Source organism: Lampris incognitus, chromosome 5 (genome assembly GCF_029633865.1).
Source record: "Lampris incognitus isolate fLamInc1 chromosome 5, fLamInc1.hap2, whole genome shotgun sequence".
Lineage (NCBI taxonomy): Eukaryota > Metazoa > Chordata > Actinopteri > Lampriformes > Lampridae > Lampris > Lampris incognitus.
This window is the reverse complement of record NC_079215.1, coordinates 3,491,221-3,511,348: the sequence shown is the minus strand read 5'-3', so window position 1 is coordinate 3,511,348 and position 20,128 is coordinate 3,491,221. Positions and strand designations below refer to the sequence as shown.

Below are 20,128 nucleotides of genomic sequence, written 5' to 3'. Positions count from 1 at the left end.
AATCCGCTGAACTTCCTGATTCACTATCCCTACATCATCCAACCTTCTCTCTCTCTCATTTTCTTCATTCATCAGCCCCTCAAAGTACTCCTTCCACCTTCTTAGCACACTCTCCTCGCTTGTCAGCACAGAACGCTATGATACGTAGGGGCCTTTTATACACCCGGCCTGTAATAGACTACCGTTCCAACATGACACTAAACCGCTGTTGGTAATGTAATAAAGACTGAAGAATCTTGCTTCAGAAACAGCAGCCTACCCGAGTTTCCAACTAGATACGACAATGTCGGATTACTTGGGTCGCCTGTGTCCTAGACCAGTGGTTCTCAACCGGGGGTCCGCGGACCCCTAGTGGTCCGTGGTGTAATTGCAAGGGGTCCGTGAAAATAACATCTTTAAAAAAAGATCCTATGACATTTATAGAAATAGGATTATTTTACTCAAATGTGACTGAGACCTTTATCTACCTAAACTATAAAGGGTAACGGGACTTTTTTCTCTAATTACATCTGTTTCACAAGTGTCATTTATTGTATTTTAATAAGAGATCTCGCTCCCGTTTGCATTGTTAAAAGTTACTGCATAAAAATTCTGTTTTGTTACATATATCTGAAAGTTACTGAATACATATTCTGTTTTGTTACATATATCTGAAAGTTACTGAATACATATTCTGTGTTGTTACATATATCTGAAAGTTACTGAATACATATTCTGTGTTGTTACATATATCTGAAAGTTACTGAATACATATTCTGTTTTGTTACATATATCTGAAAGTTACTGAATACATATTCTGTGTTGTTACATATATCTGAAAGTTACTGAATACATATTCTGTGTTGTTACATATATCTGAAAGTTACTGAATACATATTCTGTGTTGTTACATATATCTGAAAGTTACTGAATACATATTCTGTTTTGTTACATATATCTGAAAGTTACTGCATAAGAATTCTGTTTTGTTAACTATATCTAAGTTACAACTGAAAGCTCTTATTTTTGCCCCAAAGAGTGAATAAATGCTATAATGCAATTTAAAATGCAGTTTCTACTGTTTCTATCAAATTGCAACCCCCCTCCCCCAAGATCAGGTGGAGGGGTCCTCAGGGTAGATCAAACATACGCAGGGGGTCCAGGGCCCCAAAAAGGTTGAGAACCACTGGACTAGACGATTACTGTAATTTTTTAAAATGTCGTAACACTTCCATTGCTTCAGAAACATGTGCCAGAGTTTCCAAAACTGGACCAGACGGTGTGTGAGTTCTTGCGTCCTAGCCGACTGCCGTAAAAAGAAAAAGTATGTCGTTAAACCCAGGTGGTGTCCTGGCGTGTGGTATGTAGAGCTGCAGCGCTTCCACACCAAATAAATCAAAATAGCGGGCAAACTATATGACTGACATAGGTGGTCCCAATAGTAAAATTGTTGAGCACATTGAGATGCATGGGTCGATGAAGTTTTGTGTTGATCTGACTTATGCTGTGGGAGTTATGGCCTTTTAAGCATGACCCTTTGTTATAGCGCCACCATCTGGCTGACATAGGTGATTTGTGGTGCCTGAGTAGTGGGGGGCCATAGGAATCCACGTACCAAAGTGGGTTGGTCTAGGACTTATGGTTGCTGAGCCTCAGACACTTTTAGTGGAGAAAAATAATAATAATCCTAACAAATACAATAGGGGTCCAGCAGCTTCACTAGAAGGGGCTTGAAATAATCTCTAAACTATGCAGGGGACTTCAGGAGATTAAGATAAGCAAGGACCACCTACATAAAACAACAACAAAAAAGGGAAACGGAAACTAACAGCTCCATTCCTGAGGAAGTTTGGACAAAATATTGTAAATCTCAGTGGAGGATAACAAGCTCAGCCTCATGGGGAGTGTTTGGCTGGAAGAGTCTTAGCAGACATTTTATCACACCTGTTCAGACGTCTCACCACTCAGGCTCGTCCAGCTGCTGGAGAAACTGTAGCTCCCAGGAAGCCAATCACTACCACTTGTTTTGGGCCTGCCCAAAAGTAAATACCTTTTGGCGTAAGATTTATATAGAATTAGTGACTATATTTGGGGCAAGCATTGCTTTTAATTGGGATGAACTCCTCTTTGGTCTATTGCCTGCAACACCCACAAACATTAATACAAGTTACTTATTTGGAATACTGAGTGTAGCTGCTAGAAAAGCAATTACAAAGAAATGGCTTAAACCAGACAGCCCATCTACAGATGACTGGTATGATGTCATCTATAGAGGACTGGTGTGATGTCATCTACAGAGGACTGGTATGATGTCATCTATAGAGAACTGGTATGGTGTCATCTATAGAGAACTGGTATGATGTCATCTATAGAAGACTGGCATGGTATAATTTATGACATGTGTTTGATTGAAAGAATCACCTTCTCCATGAGGCTTGAGGAAACTAAATTTGGGAAAATTTGGGAGAAATGGAAATTGTATATTTCCCCAAAACGTCCTCTTTTTGTTTAAATTTGTTTATGTAAGTGGGGTTTTTGTACTTTCTCTTTCTTTTTTCTTTTATCTCAAATGGAAAAACACCCATGTTCAATTTTTGTGCTCTATAATTACTCTGTAAAATGCAGAAAAGATGGGTCACTTTATAAAAGCATCTAACTAAAGATGATTAAGTAAAAATGCTGTTAATATGTGATTCCAAATAAATTTTTTTTAAAAAGCCAAAAAGGAAAACATAACACTAACAAGAAATCCCAGGCAATACATCCAGCCCAATCAGCGTAATTAATGTACGATTAGCATAATGTCATCACTCTGTTTTCCTTTCACAGCACTGGTCAAGAACTAAACACCACAATCTAACCAATACCTTACCGGCTCTACAGCCTCCTGTCTCTGGATTTGTTGCCAGGGGCGATCTAATTGACATCTGGTAAGGCTGAAGTGATCATTCATATTTATTCGGATGCTCGTTAATAATTAGTGTAGTGCTTGCTTCACTTTTACTTCACATGTCTACTTTTTTAAGGCTTTTGGTGTGTTCAGCAGCAGCAGCAGCAATCCTTTTCTTTTACACTGGCACTTACTTACTCATTTTTATTCTTCCATGCTATTATGGGCATTCAACTTTTAGAATATTCAGCATGTTCAGCTTTTTTCTTTTTTTTGGTCTTTTTTCAAAAATGCATGATCACTTTTACTTTTTTTTGAGATAGTTAACCTTTTGCATAAAAAAATCCATCCATCCGAACCGTTTCTCCTGCTCTCAGGGTCGTGGGGATGCTGGAGCCTATCCCAGCAGTCACCAGGCAGCAGGTGGGGAGACACCCTGGACAGGCTGTCAGGCCATCACACAGCACCCACACTAACACACACACACACACACACACACACACACATTCACACCTAGGGGCATTGTAGTACGGCTGACTCACCTGACCTACACGTTTTTGGGCTGTGGGAGGAAACCAGAGCCCCCGGAGGAAACCCACATAGACACAGTGCATACCTCCACCTCTCCAGGCTCTCCTCCACCTGCACCCTACTCTCACTACAGATCACAATGTCATCCACAAACATCATAGTCCACGGAGACTCCTGCCTGAGCTCGTCCGTCAACCTGTCCATCACCATTGCAAACAAGAAAGGGCTCAGAGCCGATCCTTGATGTAATCCCACCTCCACCTTGAACCCATCTGTCATTCCAACCACACACCTCACCACTGTCACACTGCCCTCATACATATCCTGCACCACTTCCACAAACTTCTTCTTCCTCATACAATACCACACCTCCTCTCTCGGCACCCTGTCGTATGCTTTCTCTAAATCCACAAAGACACAGTGTACCTCCTTCTGGCCTCCTCTATACTTCTCCATCAACATTCTCAAAGCAAACATCACATCTGTGGTGCTCTTTCATGACATGAAACCATACTGCTGCTGCTGATCATCACCTCTCCTCCTCTTAACCTAGCTTCTATTACTCTTTCCCATATCTTCATGCTGTGGCTGATCAACTTTATCTTGCGGTTTAGCTAGATAAAGCTTTACGATGCATTACCTGTTCATTTTGATTTTGCCAGAGTTGAGTTGTGCCAGAAATAAATGGGCCTGCAGCAGCTACCCTGAACTCAGAAGACTGGCGTGGTTTCTTGAAGAATAGCCAGAACAAGGTGTTAGAAAAGCCCCCAAATAACAATAACTCTGAAAAAACACTCACTGCGAATTCATAGAAGGATTGTGCGGCTTTTGTGGCTACTAAACCTGCACAAATAAGACAAAAAGAAACCGTATATTTCTGAAAGCACCCGCAAAGGCTGAAATGCACCCCTCACTGTGCTGCCAAACAAATAGCGTCTCGATGCTCCGGTGCTATTTGCACGTATTTAAATTTGGTAATATACTTAAATTTGGTGCAAAATTGGCCCCTTTCTATGCAAATGAGCCTCATTGCAAAAAAAAAAGTCAAATTCACAAACACCATCAATAATAGCCACATGCAGTTAGAGTGAAAAAAGAGCCCTTTCTTGTTTGTAGTTGTGATGGACAGGTTGACGGACGAGCTCAGGCAGGAGTCTCTGTGGACTATGATGTTTGCAGATGACATTGTGATCTGTAGTGAGAGTAGGGTGCAGGTGGAGGAGAGCCTGGAGAGGTGGAGGTATGCACTGGAGAGAAGAGGAATGAAAGTCAGTAGGAGCAAGACGGAATACCTATGCGTGAATGAGAGGGAGGACAGTGGAATGGTGAGGATGTAAGGAGTGGAGGTGATGAAGGTGTATGAGTTTAAATACTTGGGGTCAACTGTCCAAAGTAACGGGGAGTGCAGGAGAGAGGTGAAGAAGAGAGTGCAGGCAGGGTGGAGTGGGTGGAGAAGAGTGTCAGGAGTGATGTGTGACAGAAGGGTACCAGCAAGAGTTAAAGGGAAGGTTTACAAGATGGTAGTGAGACCAGCTATGTTATATGGTTTGGAGACAGTGGCACTGATGAAAAGACAGGAGGTGGAGGTGGAGGTGACAGAGATGAAGATGATAAGATTTTCACTGGGAGTGATGAAGAAGGACAGGATTAGGAAGGAGTATATTAGAGGGACCGCTCAGGTTGGACGGTTTGGAGACAAAGCAAGAGAGACAAGATTGAGATGGTTTGGACATGTGTGGAGGAGAGATGCTGGGTATACTGGGAGAAGGATGCTGAATATGGAGCTGGCAGGGAAGAGGAGAAGAGGAAGGCCAAAGAGGAGGGTTATGGATGTGGTGAGGGAGGACATGTAGGTGGTTGGTGAGACAGAAGAAGATGAAGAAGACAGGAAGAAATGGAAGCAGATGATCTGCTGTGGCGCCCCCTAACGGGAGCAGCCGAAAGTAGTAGTAGTAGTAGTAGTAATAGTAGTAGTAGTACAGTGAAAATGATTAGCGTCATCAGAGTTTGTGGTAACTGACGCCCAGACTCTCCAGGGATCATGGCAGCAGTGACTGTAGCCAGGCCAGTGCATCGTCATGCACATCAGCAGATATTTTGCAGGAGAATATCACTTTCTGATTTAACTGAGACCGAAATCATTCGCAGATACAGGTTGCCAGGTCAAACAATCCTCGCTTTACTTGATGGCATCAAGGATGACATTGAACCTGCGTACTGTGTTCTTGGTGCAAAGCCACCATTTATGCTTTGCCACACGGACAGTTGCAATCAGACGCAGAACAAGTGCAAAGTGCACACGGCTACACATCTCTATGGGCGTGTTTACGCTGTGAATGTAATCCATTGTGGATCGGACCTTGAGCCGGGGCAGATAGCGGTTGCAAGTGATGCGCAGTTCACGGTGCTGCAGTGAACTCGCCTATCAATACAGGGTGAGTCTTAGAAAAACGAGACATCCGCAGAAAAAACCCCAAAACAGATGAAAGGGGGGGTTAATAGATATTTAGAATACTTACAATTACAATGAAATTAAGTTCTTTATCAAATGAAACACTCGAGATATGGATACTGTTGTTCTTGCAACTGCATTTGAGCCTTTCTTATCGAACGCAGCTTGACCACGTCATGTGACATGCTACTTCACGACACCTTCACGACAAATATCCCTGGGACCACTGCAGGAAAATGCAGATGAGCATTTCATATCCTGGAATTCACATTATAGACACTACCACTGGCTATCCCTGTAACAACTTCACCACAATGTCCACACACACACACACACACACACACACACACACACACACACACACACACACACACACATATATATGTCCACAGGATGTTGCAATGAAACCTTCGGTGTAGGAAAAAAGAGCTCAACAATTCAGGAGCAAAGATATATTTTGTTACAGCTCAAAGTTGCTAAATGGCAGAACAAGCTTGTTTTGTGCTAAATGCACTCATCAGCTGCCTGATGAGTGCATTCAGCGCATATATATACATACATATATATACATATATATACATATACACACACACACACACACACACACACACACACATACATATATATATATGTGTATGTGTGTGTGTGTGTGTGTGTGTGTGTGTGTGTGTGTGTGTGTGATGGTCTGGCGGGCTGTCCAGGGTGTCTCCCCGCCTGCCGCCCAATGACTGCTGGGATAGACTCCAGCATCCCCGCGACCCTGAGAGCAGGATAAGCGGTTCGGATAATGGATGGATGGATATATATATGTTTTGACCTGGTCTTGTTGAACAAATACAGTGGATGATAAATCTGCGTTTAGAAGGTTAGCCTCATTTTCCAGTGGACTGATAAATAAATACCAAAGAACACATTTCTTTCTTTCTTAGCTGTTCACAAATAAACTTAGAATTGAATTAAATGTTTCTATAAATAAACAGGCCACAAAGGAATTCTGCACCGAGTGGCACAGGAGCACAGCGCTTTGAGTCATACTCCAGAGCGGTAGGCGGCGGTAATGCATCTTAAAGCTAGATTTCAGCCGCTGTTAAGATACAAAAAGAATAATAGTAATAATAATTATAATTATAATGATGATCATTTGAATCAGAATCATCTTAATGGCACCTAATGGGGAAAGCAAGAAGAAGAAGAAGAAGAAGAAGACGAAGACGAAGAAGAAGACGAAGAAGAAGGAAATATCTTTTAAAAAACGCACTTCAAACAAGCAAACAGAGGGAGTGAAGAATAACAACAAACGTAAAGAGAATTCCTTAAAAAAACCATCAGGAATTAAAGCGCGTAGATATTCATACAAGTGCAGCGCATTCCTTTTGTTTAAACTTGTTTTGCGTCGAAGTAAGAGCGCTGTCGAGAGGGTACTTCCGGAAACACAGGACGGGCGGGCCGTCCAATCAGAGAGCAGCTCAATTCGAAAATGGTGACAGCGAGAAGCGAGCGGCGCAGCCGGCCAGCGGCGAGTTCCCCCATTCCCGGACAACGCCGCGGCGCAGTGCAGCGTTGAAACCCGCGCAGCTGAATCCGGCCGCCGGCCCCCTTCTTAGCCCCGGCTTGAGTCCCGCCGACAGCTGTTTCATGGGAACCCAGGAGGCCGAACGAGGTAGGCGGGAGGAAAGTCACCACCCCGGGGGGGGGGGTAAAGAGATACCAGCGCGGTACATTTACGCTAGCTTAGCTCCTCTCGTTTCGCTCCTAGCCTTGTCGGTGGCGGCTCGCTGCTAGCTTACTAGCGACTCATTACACAATTAACGGGGTGGCGTTAATTAACACGACTACGGGGCGTGCCGTCAGCGTTAATGTCGGTTCCCTTTTTGTGGCTACGGTGCCTCCCTGCGAGGGACGTCCCGAGGGTGCTCGGGTGTACGTTGGGTCCCGGTTTGCAGGTCTTGGTTTAGTGGTGTGTGTGGTAGACCGGAACACCCGCGTACCCTGCGGTGTAGACTTGGTGTGAATGTCGCGCCCTCACAGCTCAACCCGACACCCGCAGCCTGTATTTCCATACAGTTCACCCGTTGCTGGAACAACGAACCAGGAAACTGTCAGATATGTCCACAGCTGTTGGCCCCATCGTGAACGCTAGGTCTGTTCAGTTGGGCCATAGCGTTGTTAGAATAGCCTGCTGTGCAACGTTTCCATGGGAATCGTCGTCAAGTACATATCTGTCTTTATAATAAGTAGACAGCCTTGTTGGCAAGCCAACATCAGCCTGGTGGGTAACTAATCCATAGTGTGCTACCTCATTTAACATTATGCTAGTCTTCTCTTTTGTAACGATGTAACGAGTCTGGCCGTACAACAGCAGTCGGCCAACGTTATATCCCCGTGTGTGCTGTTATTATGTATCGTTTCCCCGCTAACACCCGTTGTTTCCCCGCGAACTGGAGGCAGTCGTTAAACGGTAACCCAGGGATGTTTTACACGTTGTGCTTTCGAGTAAGGACTCAGTCTGCGTTGCTCATAGTGATCTTCATTGTGGCAGCAAAGACAATTCTTCCACTCCAATATTTTTTTTGTTGCTTATGCACTTTTAAAAAAAATGCATCCCAGATTTACTTCTTATACACAGTCGCGTCATATAGTCTGTATTTTACACCATTATGTAAACTTTTATCTGTCAACATAAGCATTATGTGTCAACCTGTACACAGGTAATTTGCAATCTGTGTCTTTATAGTAAAAATGCACTCTTTCCATTTCTATTACGTTCAACTCAGTTTTCAATTCATTGGTCTGTTGGACAAGAACTAGATTATTGTTCCCCTTTGCAGATTGGGTAGATGTGGCGAACGATCTGCTCAGCAAGTGTCACATAAACCTGAGGCTGAGGAGGGTGACTGACTGTGACGCAAATGTTTTCATCGCACTCTATGAGAATATCTTGGGGGAGAAAGTTCCAGGTAAGACTAAGCTGCACATGATTTTAGTTTTAAACTTGAAATGGTAAATAAAGGCATTTATTTTCACTCATAACACCAAGTCTGTAAGATCAACAGTATGGGTATTTGTTGAGTGAACGTTTCCCTGAGCATGCTTAGAATGTGAAGAATGCCTCCCAACACAAACCTGCTTGTTAAACTGTGTCCTATGTCAAGTGGTCATTATTGTTAACAGAACGGAACACAGGGCTATTCATATGCAAGTACTTATTTTTTCATATGTAGCTTTTTAACATTGCATATACTAATTTCATTGTATTTGTTTGTGTACATGCATGTCTTGGTCAATCTATCCCATTTTGTGTGTGTGTGTGTGTGTGTGTGTGTGTGTGTGTGTGTGTGCGTGTGTTCAGACTATATTGCGGCCCCATGCAGTCAGGAAGATGACATGCATAATGTTCAGTGTGTGATCGACTCACTGGCTCTGGACTACCTTCAGATCAGCCTCTCTCACATCACAGGTAGGAGACAATGCCACTATCATTTCACTCTTCACAAGTCAGTGTGTGTGTGTGTGTTTGTGAGTCACTGAAATTTACTTTTAAAAAAACACCTAACAAATAGGATATTGAATCTACATTTACAATATTCTACAAAAAAAATTACCCCCCTTTATCTTAGGTTTACAAGTGTGCATGGGAGGATGAGCTGCATCAGCAAATCTCAGATGGGATATGCGACGAAAGCTTATAATATATTCATACTCGCTCTATAAATGCCAGACATTGGCTGATACAGTTTAAAACGCTGCAAAGGTTATACTGTTCAAATTCTAAACTGAATAAAATATTCCCCAATGTTTCCCCTTTCTGCAACAGATGTCAGTTCCAGGAAGCCGCTTTAACCTACAGTTTTATACTTTGCCCCCGAAATAGAAAGCCTTTGGATCAAAATATTTAACATCTTCTTCTTCACTATACAGAAAATCCTTCTGGAGCTTCGTCTCCTACAGGCTAACAGCAGCAAGAAAAATTATACTTAAATTCTGGAAAAAAAGCTGATGTTGCTCCACCTAGAGAGAAGTGGGTTTACCTTGAAAGAGAAACTGAAGCAATTTTTAAAAACATGGTCACCATTTGTTTCTTTTCTTGAGAACCCACAAAATGTACACAAACTTAAAAATTACAAGTAGTTCTGGGCAGGTGGATGGATGGGTATGTCCCCCTTTGTTTTTGTTTTTTTCTTTTCCTTCTCTTTCTCCCTTTTATCTTGAGCCATTTTTGTGAAGTAGTGTAAAAATGGAAGCGGTTGTCAATTCTGTGTAACTGTCGAGATTTTTGCACAAATGCTTCCAATAAAAATATTTGAAGCAAAAATAACTAAATATTTCCAGAGATCCATTAACTGAAGATGAAAGAAAATCATGTGATCTCATCACTTTAGTTTTTGTGGGACCCTTGCTCATTCCTTTAAATTGTCAAAGTTAGAGTTGCTGTCCCTTTTCCGAGCCAGTATAAGATGTCTCCAAGCTTGAAATGTACCACAACATGATGAAAAGGGCCTTCTCTTACCAAAGTGGTATGGTTTCAATTGCCAAAGTATTATGCCCGTGATTCAACGTGCTGCTCTGATGTTAATGTCTGTGTGATAATAGGGGAAAACATTGTCCGAGGGGACAAAGAGTCTATCAAGAACCTCCTTGAGATCTTCGATGGGCTACTGGAATATCTAAACGAAGACGTCTGTGAAGAGTCTCAGAGTGGAGGTAGGCATGTCATTCATCAGTTTTCTCAATCCTTCAGAAACAAGTTGATGAATTTAAGGCTTGTTGGTAGATCTCCTATTTAGGAAAGTACATACCATGTTGGTTTAACTTTTTTTGTTAAGCATTGTCCACTGTGAAAATGTGTACCAGCATCTGTAAAAGTTAAAAAAAAATTGTTTAGATTCTCAGTCCATTACTTAACATGGACTGGACATGAGGTGCTCAGTGTAAAACCTGCTGTATAGGGCTTTACTGCTCTGCTGGCAGTAGCTGGCCCTGTTCAAATGGCAGAACTGAGGGTGCCTTTGTGTCTGTGCCTGGCTTGTCTCAGTGTCCACTGACAGACTCAAATTAGAGCTTAATGACTGTTTCTGCCTCCAAAATCAATGTGCATTTTTCAAAGGTCTAATCAAATGACCTAGATCTGCAGTAAAGGAAGAAGTATAAAGGAAGCTTTGACTGGCCTGTTTACTTTGTTAAAGTAGGCCATCAGAGCTGTTTTCTTTAATATTGAGATGCTGATTTGAGCTTGGAAGAAATGGATTCGGTTCAACAACATTATTTTCAGTTTCTCATGGTGACAAGTCATGTAGCGCTTCTGTTTTTGGCACCAGAATTGGTGTTGGGCGTCGAGTTCCCTTTTGGGATTTGGAATCCCAAAAGAGAACATGACATTTTCAGTGTTTTGAGTGTTTTCATTACATTTTAAGTCACTTGGAAGGATTTCTAACAAGTGAGACCCATACTTCTTGACATTTGCTTTTCTAACCGAGATAGTTAAGCAGGGCTGTAAGGAAATATCGATACACTCGAGTATCGCGATATTATCTTTTTAATTCAAAAATGTTCGTTTATTTCCCTTCAAAATGTCATCAGGGTCATTATAATGATTTAATCAGTCAAGCATTCTTCTTTACATTTTTCAAGCTTGACTTCTTATTTGCCCCTTTTTTAATGATATGCTTTTTGAAAATGATTTATTTGTATTTTATTTCATGTGACCTATATGAGCGACATTAGGAAAGTTTATTAAGATTGGCAAACTTTCTTGATCAGCAAAACATTTTCTGCTTTGTCTTGCATCCCATTTTGGCCTGTCTGTCTCTCATTCTCTGTCTCTCTCTTGCTCTCCCTTTCTGTCTCTCCATTTATTTCTTGCTCCATAAGAACTGGATGACATACACATTGAGGATGTACCTTGTGGAGTTACACAGCCGGTGGGCCCCCAGGCTGGAGAACAGAAGGATGCCCTCTTTGAAGGAGCGTCCCTGTCTTCCAGTGAATTGTAAGTGCTTCTCCCTGTCCTGCTGCTCGTTAATAATAATGATGATAATGATGATAATGAATGAATGAACATTTCTCCTCAAAAGGGGCATGAAACACTATTGTCAAGAATTGTAACTGACATAACTCCTATCTTGGGTGGCACAGTAGTGCAGTGGTTAGCGCGGTCACCTCACAGCAAGAAGGTTCTGGGTTCGAGCCCCGGGGTAGTCCAACCTAGGGGGTTGTCGCGGGTCGTCCTCTATGTTCTCCCCGTGTCTGCGTGGGTTTCCTCCTGGTGCTCCAGTTTCCTCCCACAGTCCAAAGACATGTAGGTCAGGTGACTCGGCTGTACTAAATTGTGTGTGTGTGTGTGTGTGTGTGTGTGGGTGGGTGGGCCCTGTGATAGCCTGGCAGCCTATCCAGGGTGTCTCCCCGCCTGCCGCCCAATATCTACTGGGATCGGCTCCAGCATCCCCGTGACCCTGAGAGCAGGATAAGCAGTTTGGATAATGGATGGATGGATGAATGAATAGATTTTATTTGTTTAGTGGTTTTCAAGATACACAAAGACGCTTTACATAAGATAAAAAGAGTCATCATTGTATTGTTGAAGGTAGTCTGAGTAGGCTTGGAGATGAGCTGTTAAACCAGTTTTCTAGTGGAGTCTTTTGAGCTGGCATTTAGGGGATTTCATTTGCTGGAGTTCAAGAGTCTACCAGGGAGCTGACTGTGTTAATGAGACTGTTTAGGTTTTAATGGGAGCCAGCCGATCAAGACAGTAGGAGAGTGTGTCATTATATTGATTAACAAGATCGGAGGGATTATCAGACAGTGGGGGAGGGGAGGCAGACATTTCACTGGCAAGAGAGGCAGAAAGCTGAGGGGGAGATACGTAGATTTGAGATTTCTGAAGGACATGACTTTTGGGATGGGGTAGGGATGTCAGTGTCCATGGTAACTGCCAGGTGGTCAGAGATATTGGAGGTTTAGGATGTATAGTTGTTGTATTGTGAGACTAGTGGGGCAGACCAAATCCAGGATGTGACCACATCTGTGAGCGGAGAAGGTGATATGTTGTGTGAAGTTGAAGCCTTGCAGCATTTCCAGGAATTCTATGGGAGAGTTACAGCTGGTGTCATCAGTGTGACTATTGAAATCACCCAGGAGGAAAACGGAGATGGCAGATAGCTGGGTCAGAAAATCAGAGAGGTCAGAGAGAATGGAGGGTTTTGGCTTTTGGGGGAGGGGGAGGGGGTAGATAACGGTAGTGACCAAGGGCGTGGGACTAGAGAGTTTGAAGGCAAGGTGTTCGAAAGAATGAGCAGCAGGGATGGAAATGGTGGTTGTTTTATGTCATTCCTGTGAACAGCAGCAACACCACCTCCTTGCCCCTCAAGACGGGGTTTATCAGTGTATGTGAATCCTATGGGTGTGGTCTGGTTTAATGAGAACTAGCCTAGGACTTTATGCCAGGTTTTAATGAGGCAGAGGAAATCAAGGTTGGTTGGTATCAGTTATAGCTAAATGCTGAGCGATCTGTCACAACTAACCACAACTTATGAAATGTGTCCATTATCCAACAACCCATTATCACAATTTTCATATTTGAACAACTGTTCCAGTGTTAAGATGTAAGTGTTTGCTAGATATTCATTGGCTATGGTCTTTACACCAACAAACCAAAAGCCTAAATATTCAGTGACAAGCAACAAGTTTTGTTCAAACTCAGCGGAGCACCTGTGCAGCCTACTTTTTTAAATTGATATCATAGTTGTCAGATGTTGCATGTGTCAAATCCATTTTGACTCAGAAACTGATGACGTTTATTTACAGCGTGACTCCCTCACTTTGTCGGCATGAATGAAAATTCTGTAAGGAAATCTGTTGACGCAACAGTCAGCTTGCTCGCTCTCCTCACACCTCTGCAAATGTTCAGCGGTCAGATTTCAAACGTACCAAGTAATTTCATTTCCAGTTGTAGCGTTACTTGTTTAATACTAGTTGGTAATGCTATAATACCGTGTTCTAGTGTTCGAGAGGACTTTTGTAGAAGGTTTTTTTTTTCTCCCCCTTTTTCTTCCATTTGTACTTGGCTAATTACCCCACTCTTCCGAGCCGTCCCAGTCTCTGCTCCACCCCCTCTGCTGATCCGGGGAGGGCTGCAGACTACCACATGCCCCCTCCCATATATGTGGAGTCGCCAGCCGCTTCTTTTCACCTGACAGTGAGGAGATTCACCAGGGGGACGTAGCACGTGGGAGGATCACGCTGTTCCCCTCAGTTCCCCCTCCCCCCCGAACAGGCACCCCGACCGACCAGAGGAGGTGCTAATGCAGCGACCAGGACACATACCCACACCCAGCTTCCCACCCGCAGACATGGCCAATTGTGTCTGTAGGGACGCCCGACCAAGCTGGAGGTAACACAGGGATTCGAACCAGCGATCCACATGTTGGTAGGCAATGGAATAGACCGCTACGCTACCCGGATGCCCGATTTTATTTTATTTTTTTAATTTACAGTTACGATAGTGGGTATTGTCATAATCCATGAAATAAACACAAGCCAACGAGTCTATGCTGTGATGATGTCAACACTGTGTTGTTTTACCAGGAGATACACAACTTTTTGTTTTAACTCTGGCAGAAATCTGACCTGTTTGGTGAAATTGGGGTTAGATTATATTTTGTCATTCCTCAGGTCTACTATCCAGTCCAGTAAACCTTCCCTCCATTCCTGGAACGCAGAAGAGACAGGATCAGCCAATGATCTCATTGGGCTGGGAGACACGGCACGCACGTTCAAGGCCAAACAAGAAGGTTTGACATGCACACATGCATATTTTGCCAATGACAGACGGAGTGTTTGGTTAAATATCCTTGTGTCAGTGTACATTGGCTTTGCACCAAGTCTGACTAGAGGCATTGATAGAGAAATCCAGTATTTCTTGTTTGCCCTCGTCTTCTTCCCCACTGGAACCTGTTAAGTGGTATTTTGGAGTCAGAGCAGTTTGTCAGTTTTACATATGGCCAGGAAGCCAACTTTGTCTTGGGGAGTTTTAATTTGATATGCTGCACAGTAATAGTCAACTATGGCTCAGCAGTTTGTATCAGCAAGGCGAGTATCAAACTTAACATCAAACTACATCAGGCTGTGCCAGGATATAGTTGTGCCAACATTGTTAGCTACATATGGAGAGGGGTCTCGCATGGCTTGTGGAGATGTACTGCATGTAAGATGTTTTGTGAAGCATTTGATGTTTCAAACATGGAAGGAAGCCTTAATTTTGGCAAGAAGGGGGAATGAAGTGAATACAGTTATTTTCCCGAGCTCTTCATCCGGAGCTCTACAGGAGGTTGCAGACATCGACATTGTGTATTAGCATATGCCAAGTCAATATTTGCATATTTTGGGACAAGAGTCAGAGTTTCTTTCAGTCCTCAGAGGTGCTAAGTTTGAATACCATCCATGGATGTAGTACACTTTGTTTACTATGCTTGGGTATTTCAGTGGAGCGTAAACCCCTCCAACCGCTAGTATGTTAAGATGATTTTGGTTTTGACTTTATTTGTAAAAAATAAAATGAGATAAGACAAATTTTGGAAAGGAAATGATTTACCTTAACGCTAGAATAGAATCAAAAGATTGTCTGAATCACAAAGTCTGTCAGTGTGGAAAATGTGTGTTTAATTGAATCGTCCCACATACATTTCCCTCTTTTGGTGGCCCAGAAGAGCACCTGATGTGGAGCAAAGCTGACAGGTCCTGGATAAGTGCAAGTTGAAATTTGTTGCAAAAAATAATTGCACAAAATTAAGCATCAAGGGTTCAAATAGGATGAAATTGGGCACATATGCTCTGTGTTAGTCTGAACCATGGGTACATGTTTAAACCCAGTGGTGGCACGACTGAAATGTTGCCAATTTTGGTTGTGGCAGTGTCATTTAACTGACATGGAAACACAAGGATCACAATGCATATGAAACGTTAATGGACTCCCTTCTTTCAGTGTGGTCTTCATTATATTTTTCACTAAACCTTAGGGCAACAAAAAAACTAATCAATAACTTAACTAGAAATTGTACATCGGCTATTACGTTTTGAAGCCTGTATTTTTGTAATCAAGTCAAATTTATTTTTATAGCTCATTAAAAAAACCCCACCAAAGTTGACAAGATCAAATAAAGAGCAATAGCAATTGCGATGGGGAGGAGATGGTTTTCCAAAAAACACACCGGTGCCATCTCTATACATGCACAGATCACAATTATTATTTATTATCACAGGAAAGACTGAGGCCCTTTATATAGTTAACTGGTCACTTTGACTCTTCAAGTTTTAAATGTGAATCACATTTATTCATTTATTCCTACTACAGCAGTGTCCACATCCCCCAGAGCTTCTGACCCTACTGCCACCTCAGATCCTCTGGAGCCCCATCTCACCCCACTGACAGAACGACTGCCCTCGGCCATTCCTCTTCAGCCCCCCTACCAGACCAATACTCCTCACAGACCCTACACGGCCCCCTGTTCACCCAGTCATCGGCCCCCAGCTGACAGCTTCGGTCTCGGACACACAGAGGAAGGTGCTCCTGTCCATACAGAGGTAGGCTTATAAGACGGTATGAAGGTGCCTTTTTCATAAGTTTCAGTCGCAGTTAAATGCACTATGATTGGCTGATGTATGTGTGTAGATTGGCCATTTTAGACATTGGCCATTTTCTCCAGGACCCCAAGGATCAATGAGGTATTTTACCCTATATATCATAAATGATAATAAATGCCACCTATAATTTTTGGTACGTAATCATCTTTTTCTATATATATTCCAGCTTAAGTCAGAGGTATGAAATTATGCTTTACTAAACACACACATATGCACACACACTTTTTTCCCTTTGACTCCACAAAGCCACAAGGAGGATGAGCAGCTCCTGACTCAAGCTTACCTCTACTACTACTACTACTACTTTTCGCTGCTCCCGTTAGGGATCGTTACAGTGGATCATCCGTTTCCATCTCTCTCTTTTCTTTTGTGTTTTTCTCCCAATTGTACTTGGCCAATTACCCCACTCTTCCGAGCTGTCCCGGTTGTGGCTCCACCCCCTCTGCAGATCCAAGGAGGGCTGCAGACTACCGCATGTCTCCTCCGATACATGTTGAGTCGGCAGCTGCTTCTTTTCACCTGACAGTGAGGAGTTTCACCAGGGGCACGTAGCACATGGGAGGATCACGCTATTCCCCCCAGTTCCCCCTCCCCCCCGAACAGGCGCCCCGACTGACCAGAGGAGGCGCTAGTGCAGTGACCAGGACATATACCCACATCCGCTTCCCACTCGTAGACACGGCCAATTGTGTCTGTAGGGACGCCCGACCAAGCCGGAGGTGATACGGGGATTCGAACCGACGAGCCCCATGTTGGTAGGCAACGGAATGGACCGCTGCTCTAACCAGACGCCCATCCGTTTCCATCTCTTCCTGTCATCTGCATCTTCCTCTGTCACACCAGCCACCTGCATGTCCTCCCTCACCACATCCATAAACCTCCTCTTTGATCTTCCTCTTCTCCTCTTCCCTGGCAGCTCCATATTCAGCATCCTTCTCCAAATATACCCAGCATCTCTCCTCCACACAGGTCCAAACCACCTCAATCTTGCCTCTCTTGGTTTGTCTCCAAACCGTCCAACCTGAGCTGTCCCTCTATTATACTCATTCCTAATCCTGTCCTTCTTCGTCACTCCCAATGAAAATCTTAGCATCTTCAATTCTGACACCTCCAGCTCCACCTCCTGTCTTTTCGTCAGTGCCACTGTCTCCAAACCATATAACGTTGATTCAAGCTTACCCTTTACAAAAAATGTTGTGACACGAAGGGAGTCACCTCTAAGGCATTCCTTTTGAATTTTTCTTTTCTTGTGGTTATGGGAAAGACTGCTGGAAGTGGAATGACTAACTTCACAGACAGATCCCTCCTCATTTTGCAATGCCTCGGGGATTTCTTCTACCTTTCTAACTACCTGTAGTAATAATGTGCTAGTTTGATACTAGCAAACCTCACACGCCTGGGAAGTTATACCAATGTAGGCCTAACCCTAACCCTCTACTGAAGTGTTTACACTGTAGCTAGTGAGCTGTCGGCACATCTGATGCATTGTTGCAGATTTATTCACTGAGGTGGCAAAATGAAGTGCTGGAGCATTCATATTTTCTTTCCTGCAGCACTGAAACACATCTGTACTGATGGTGCAGAGGTACAGAGCCTGGTGATGCTTTAACACTGAATGCCACCTTGAAAGCCACCTACAGCAACAAATCCGTTCCCAGCAACCCTTTATTATGGGCTGTGTTCTGGTCAAAAATGACCTCAGTATCAAACAATGAATTGCTCAGAAAAGGACTTTCTGTAGAATCACAGTCAACCATGAAAGATAAGCAATACATTTTCTAATGAAAATGGTATGAATGCAGTTATTCTCTTCTCTGGTCTGTCCCTTTTCTTTCTGCTCTCCACTTGCCCCTTTTATCTTTTTCTGTGACTGAGAAAACTTAAGTCATGTGTGAATCTCTCTTTTTATTATTTGTAAGCATCATTCAAGCCAACAGAGAAGACTGCTGTCTGTCTTACTAACGTCACTTCACAGATGTCAGGAGAACTTACGGGCAGGTCCCAACAGGCACACAGCCAGGTTCTGTCTTGCTGCTTGCAAACCAGTGGCTCTAGCTGTGTTGACTTTGCTTTTGTTTCTCTCTCTCGCTCGCTCTCTCTCTCGCTCTCTCTCTCTCTCTCTCTCTCTCTCTCTCTCTCTCTCTCTCTCTCTCCGTCTCTTTGTCAGAACTCGCAAGTGGCTGAGACTGGTGTCATCAACGGACTGCAATCTCCTGCTGATCGTCACTCTCCCGGTGAGTCAACACACAAGCTTGAACACATCCAAATATGTTCATTCTAATTTGGTTCCTGGAGCCCAAGTCAACATTTGTCTAACATAGATATGTGTAGTAATGATGAGGTTGTGTATATTCTAACTTACCGAGCAGCAAATGACTCATGCCATTTTAAGTTTTAAACACCGTGGCCTATCTTTTCATGTCCAGCTTTGAGTGAGAGGTCTGCGACCAGTCAACCTTGCGCTGACACAGAGACGAAGGGAGAGGCGCTGGAGGTAGGACAGCAATAAGTCATGTATCATTTTGCAAAGTGACAAGCTGTCACTCATTTATTATGTTGTTGATCTGGGACTGTTGTCCCCTCCAGGGACCATTCTAAGATCAGACCTTTAAGAGGGCCCAGCCCCTAATGAGAATGTGACATGCATACAGTGCCTTGCAAAAGTGTTCAACCCTCCTGCTAAATCACTAATTTCATTGGATGACATTTAAGGCTGCCCCCAAGTAGTCGAAGTAATGTTAGTCGATGAGAAGAGTCTCAGTCAACTAAGTTTTCATTGGTCGCTTAATTGCAGAAAAACCCCCTGTATGAAATGCTTCAAAAAACTATGAGATGTGTGATGGCTGTCTTTTCTTTTTCTTTTTTCTTTTTTGGCATTTTCCACCTTTATTTTATAAAGATAGTTGAGAGCGAGAGAGAGAGAGAGAGAGAGAGAGACAGGAAAGGCAGGGGATAGAGAGGGGATGACATGCACCCAAGCCGGTGCAGTAAGGTTTGGACCTTACGTGGTACAATTGAGGGGGGGGAAAAAAGGGGGGGGGTCCCAAAAAAAAGAAGAAGAAGAAAGCAGTAGGCTTTTATAGAGGGGGGCCATAAAGAGATAGCTAAATCAAGCTTAAACGGCTTCTTTCAGACAGGATGAGCTGAGGGGCTGCATACAGGGCCAGTATGAGATAAAGAAGGATTTTTTTGAGCTGTGAATCATGCAAAACTAATCTGTTGCAGCTCCAGAATAAACATATAGAGCTAGAATGGGCATGATATGGCCACCTGAAATGGAAGCATAGGTATGTCTTAAATTCTACATTAGGGAATTTTTTGAGCCTTCCAGACATGATAGTGAGATTTTTTCAGTTAGCCGCTGTTGTTCAAGTGTTAACCGCGTGTTACATAAATTCTATTGTTTTATCCACCTGGGTTTGATTTCATCAGTTGTTTCAGTATGTATATTGTCTTCAGCGTCTATCCACATATGCAAATTTCATGTAAGTGATGGTTTGAACCGGGTTATGACTGCCCTGGAAGACACACAAATACCATGCATTTCCATCGAGGAGCCCCACACACACACACACAGCTCACTGCTTTGTTGTAATTGCTTTGATAATAATACTTAATATAGCCCTTTTCTAAAACAATGT

The 20,128-nt window shown here is 43.2% G+C and overlaps 1 protein-coding gene across 3 annotated transcripts in view; it reads left to right on the top strand.

Annotated features, from left to right (window-relative positions):
- Nucleotides 1-7,344: 7,344 nt before the first annotated feature.
- LOC130113087 (centrosomal protein of 95 kDa-like) overlaps nucleotides 7,345-20,128 on the top strand; it is a 30,110-nt gene continuing 17,326 nt past the window's right edge. For all 3 annotated transcript variants that reach the window (XM_056280599.1, XM_056280598.1, XM_056280597.1), the window contains exons 1-9: nucleotides 7,345-7,512; nucleotides 8,681-8,809; nucleotides 9,202-9,309; nucleotides 10,443-10,553; nucleotides 11,721-11,838; nucleotides 14,520-14,638; nucleotides 16,198-16,427; nucleotides 18,655-18,721; nucleotides 18,914-18,981. In XM_056280599.1, the coding sequence (XP_056136574.1) occupies nucleotides 7,488-7,512; nucleotides 8,681-8,809; nucleotides 9,202-9,309; nucleotides 10,443-10,553; nucleotides 11,721-11,838; nucleotides 14,520-14,638; nucleotides 16,198-16,427; nucleotides 18,655-18,721; nucleotides 18,914-18,981 (975 nt within the window). In that variant the 5' untranslated portion in view covers nucleotides 7,345-7,487. The remainder of the gene's footprint in view (nucleotides 7,513-8,680; nucleotides 8,810-9,201; nucleotides 9,310-10,442; nucleotides 10,554-11,720; nucleotides 11,839-14,519; nucleotides 14,639-16,197; nucleotides 16,428-18,654; nucleotides 18,722-18,913; nucleotides 18,982-20,128) is intronic.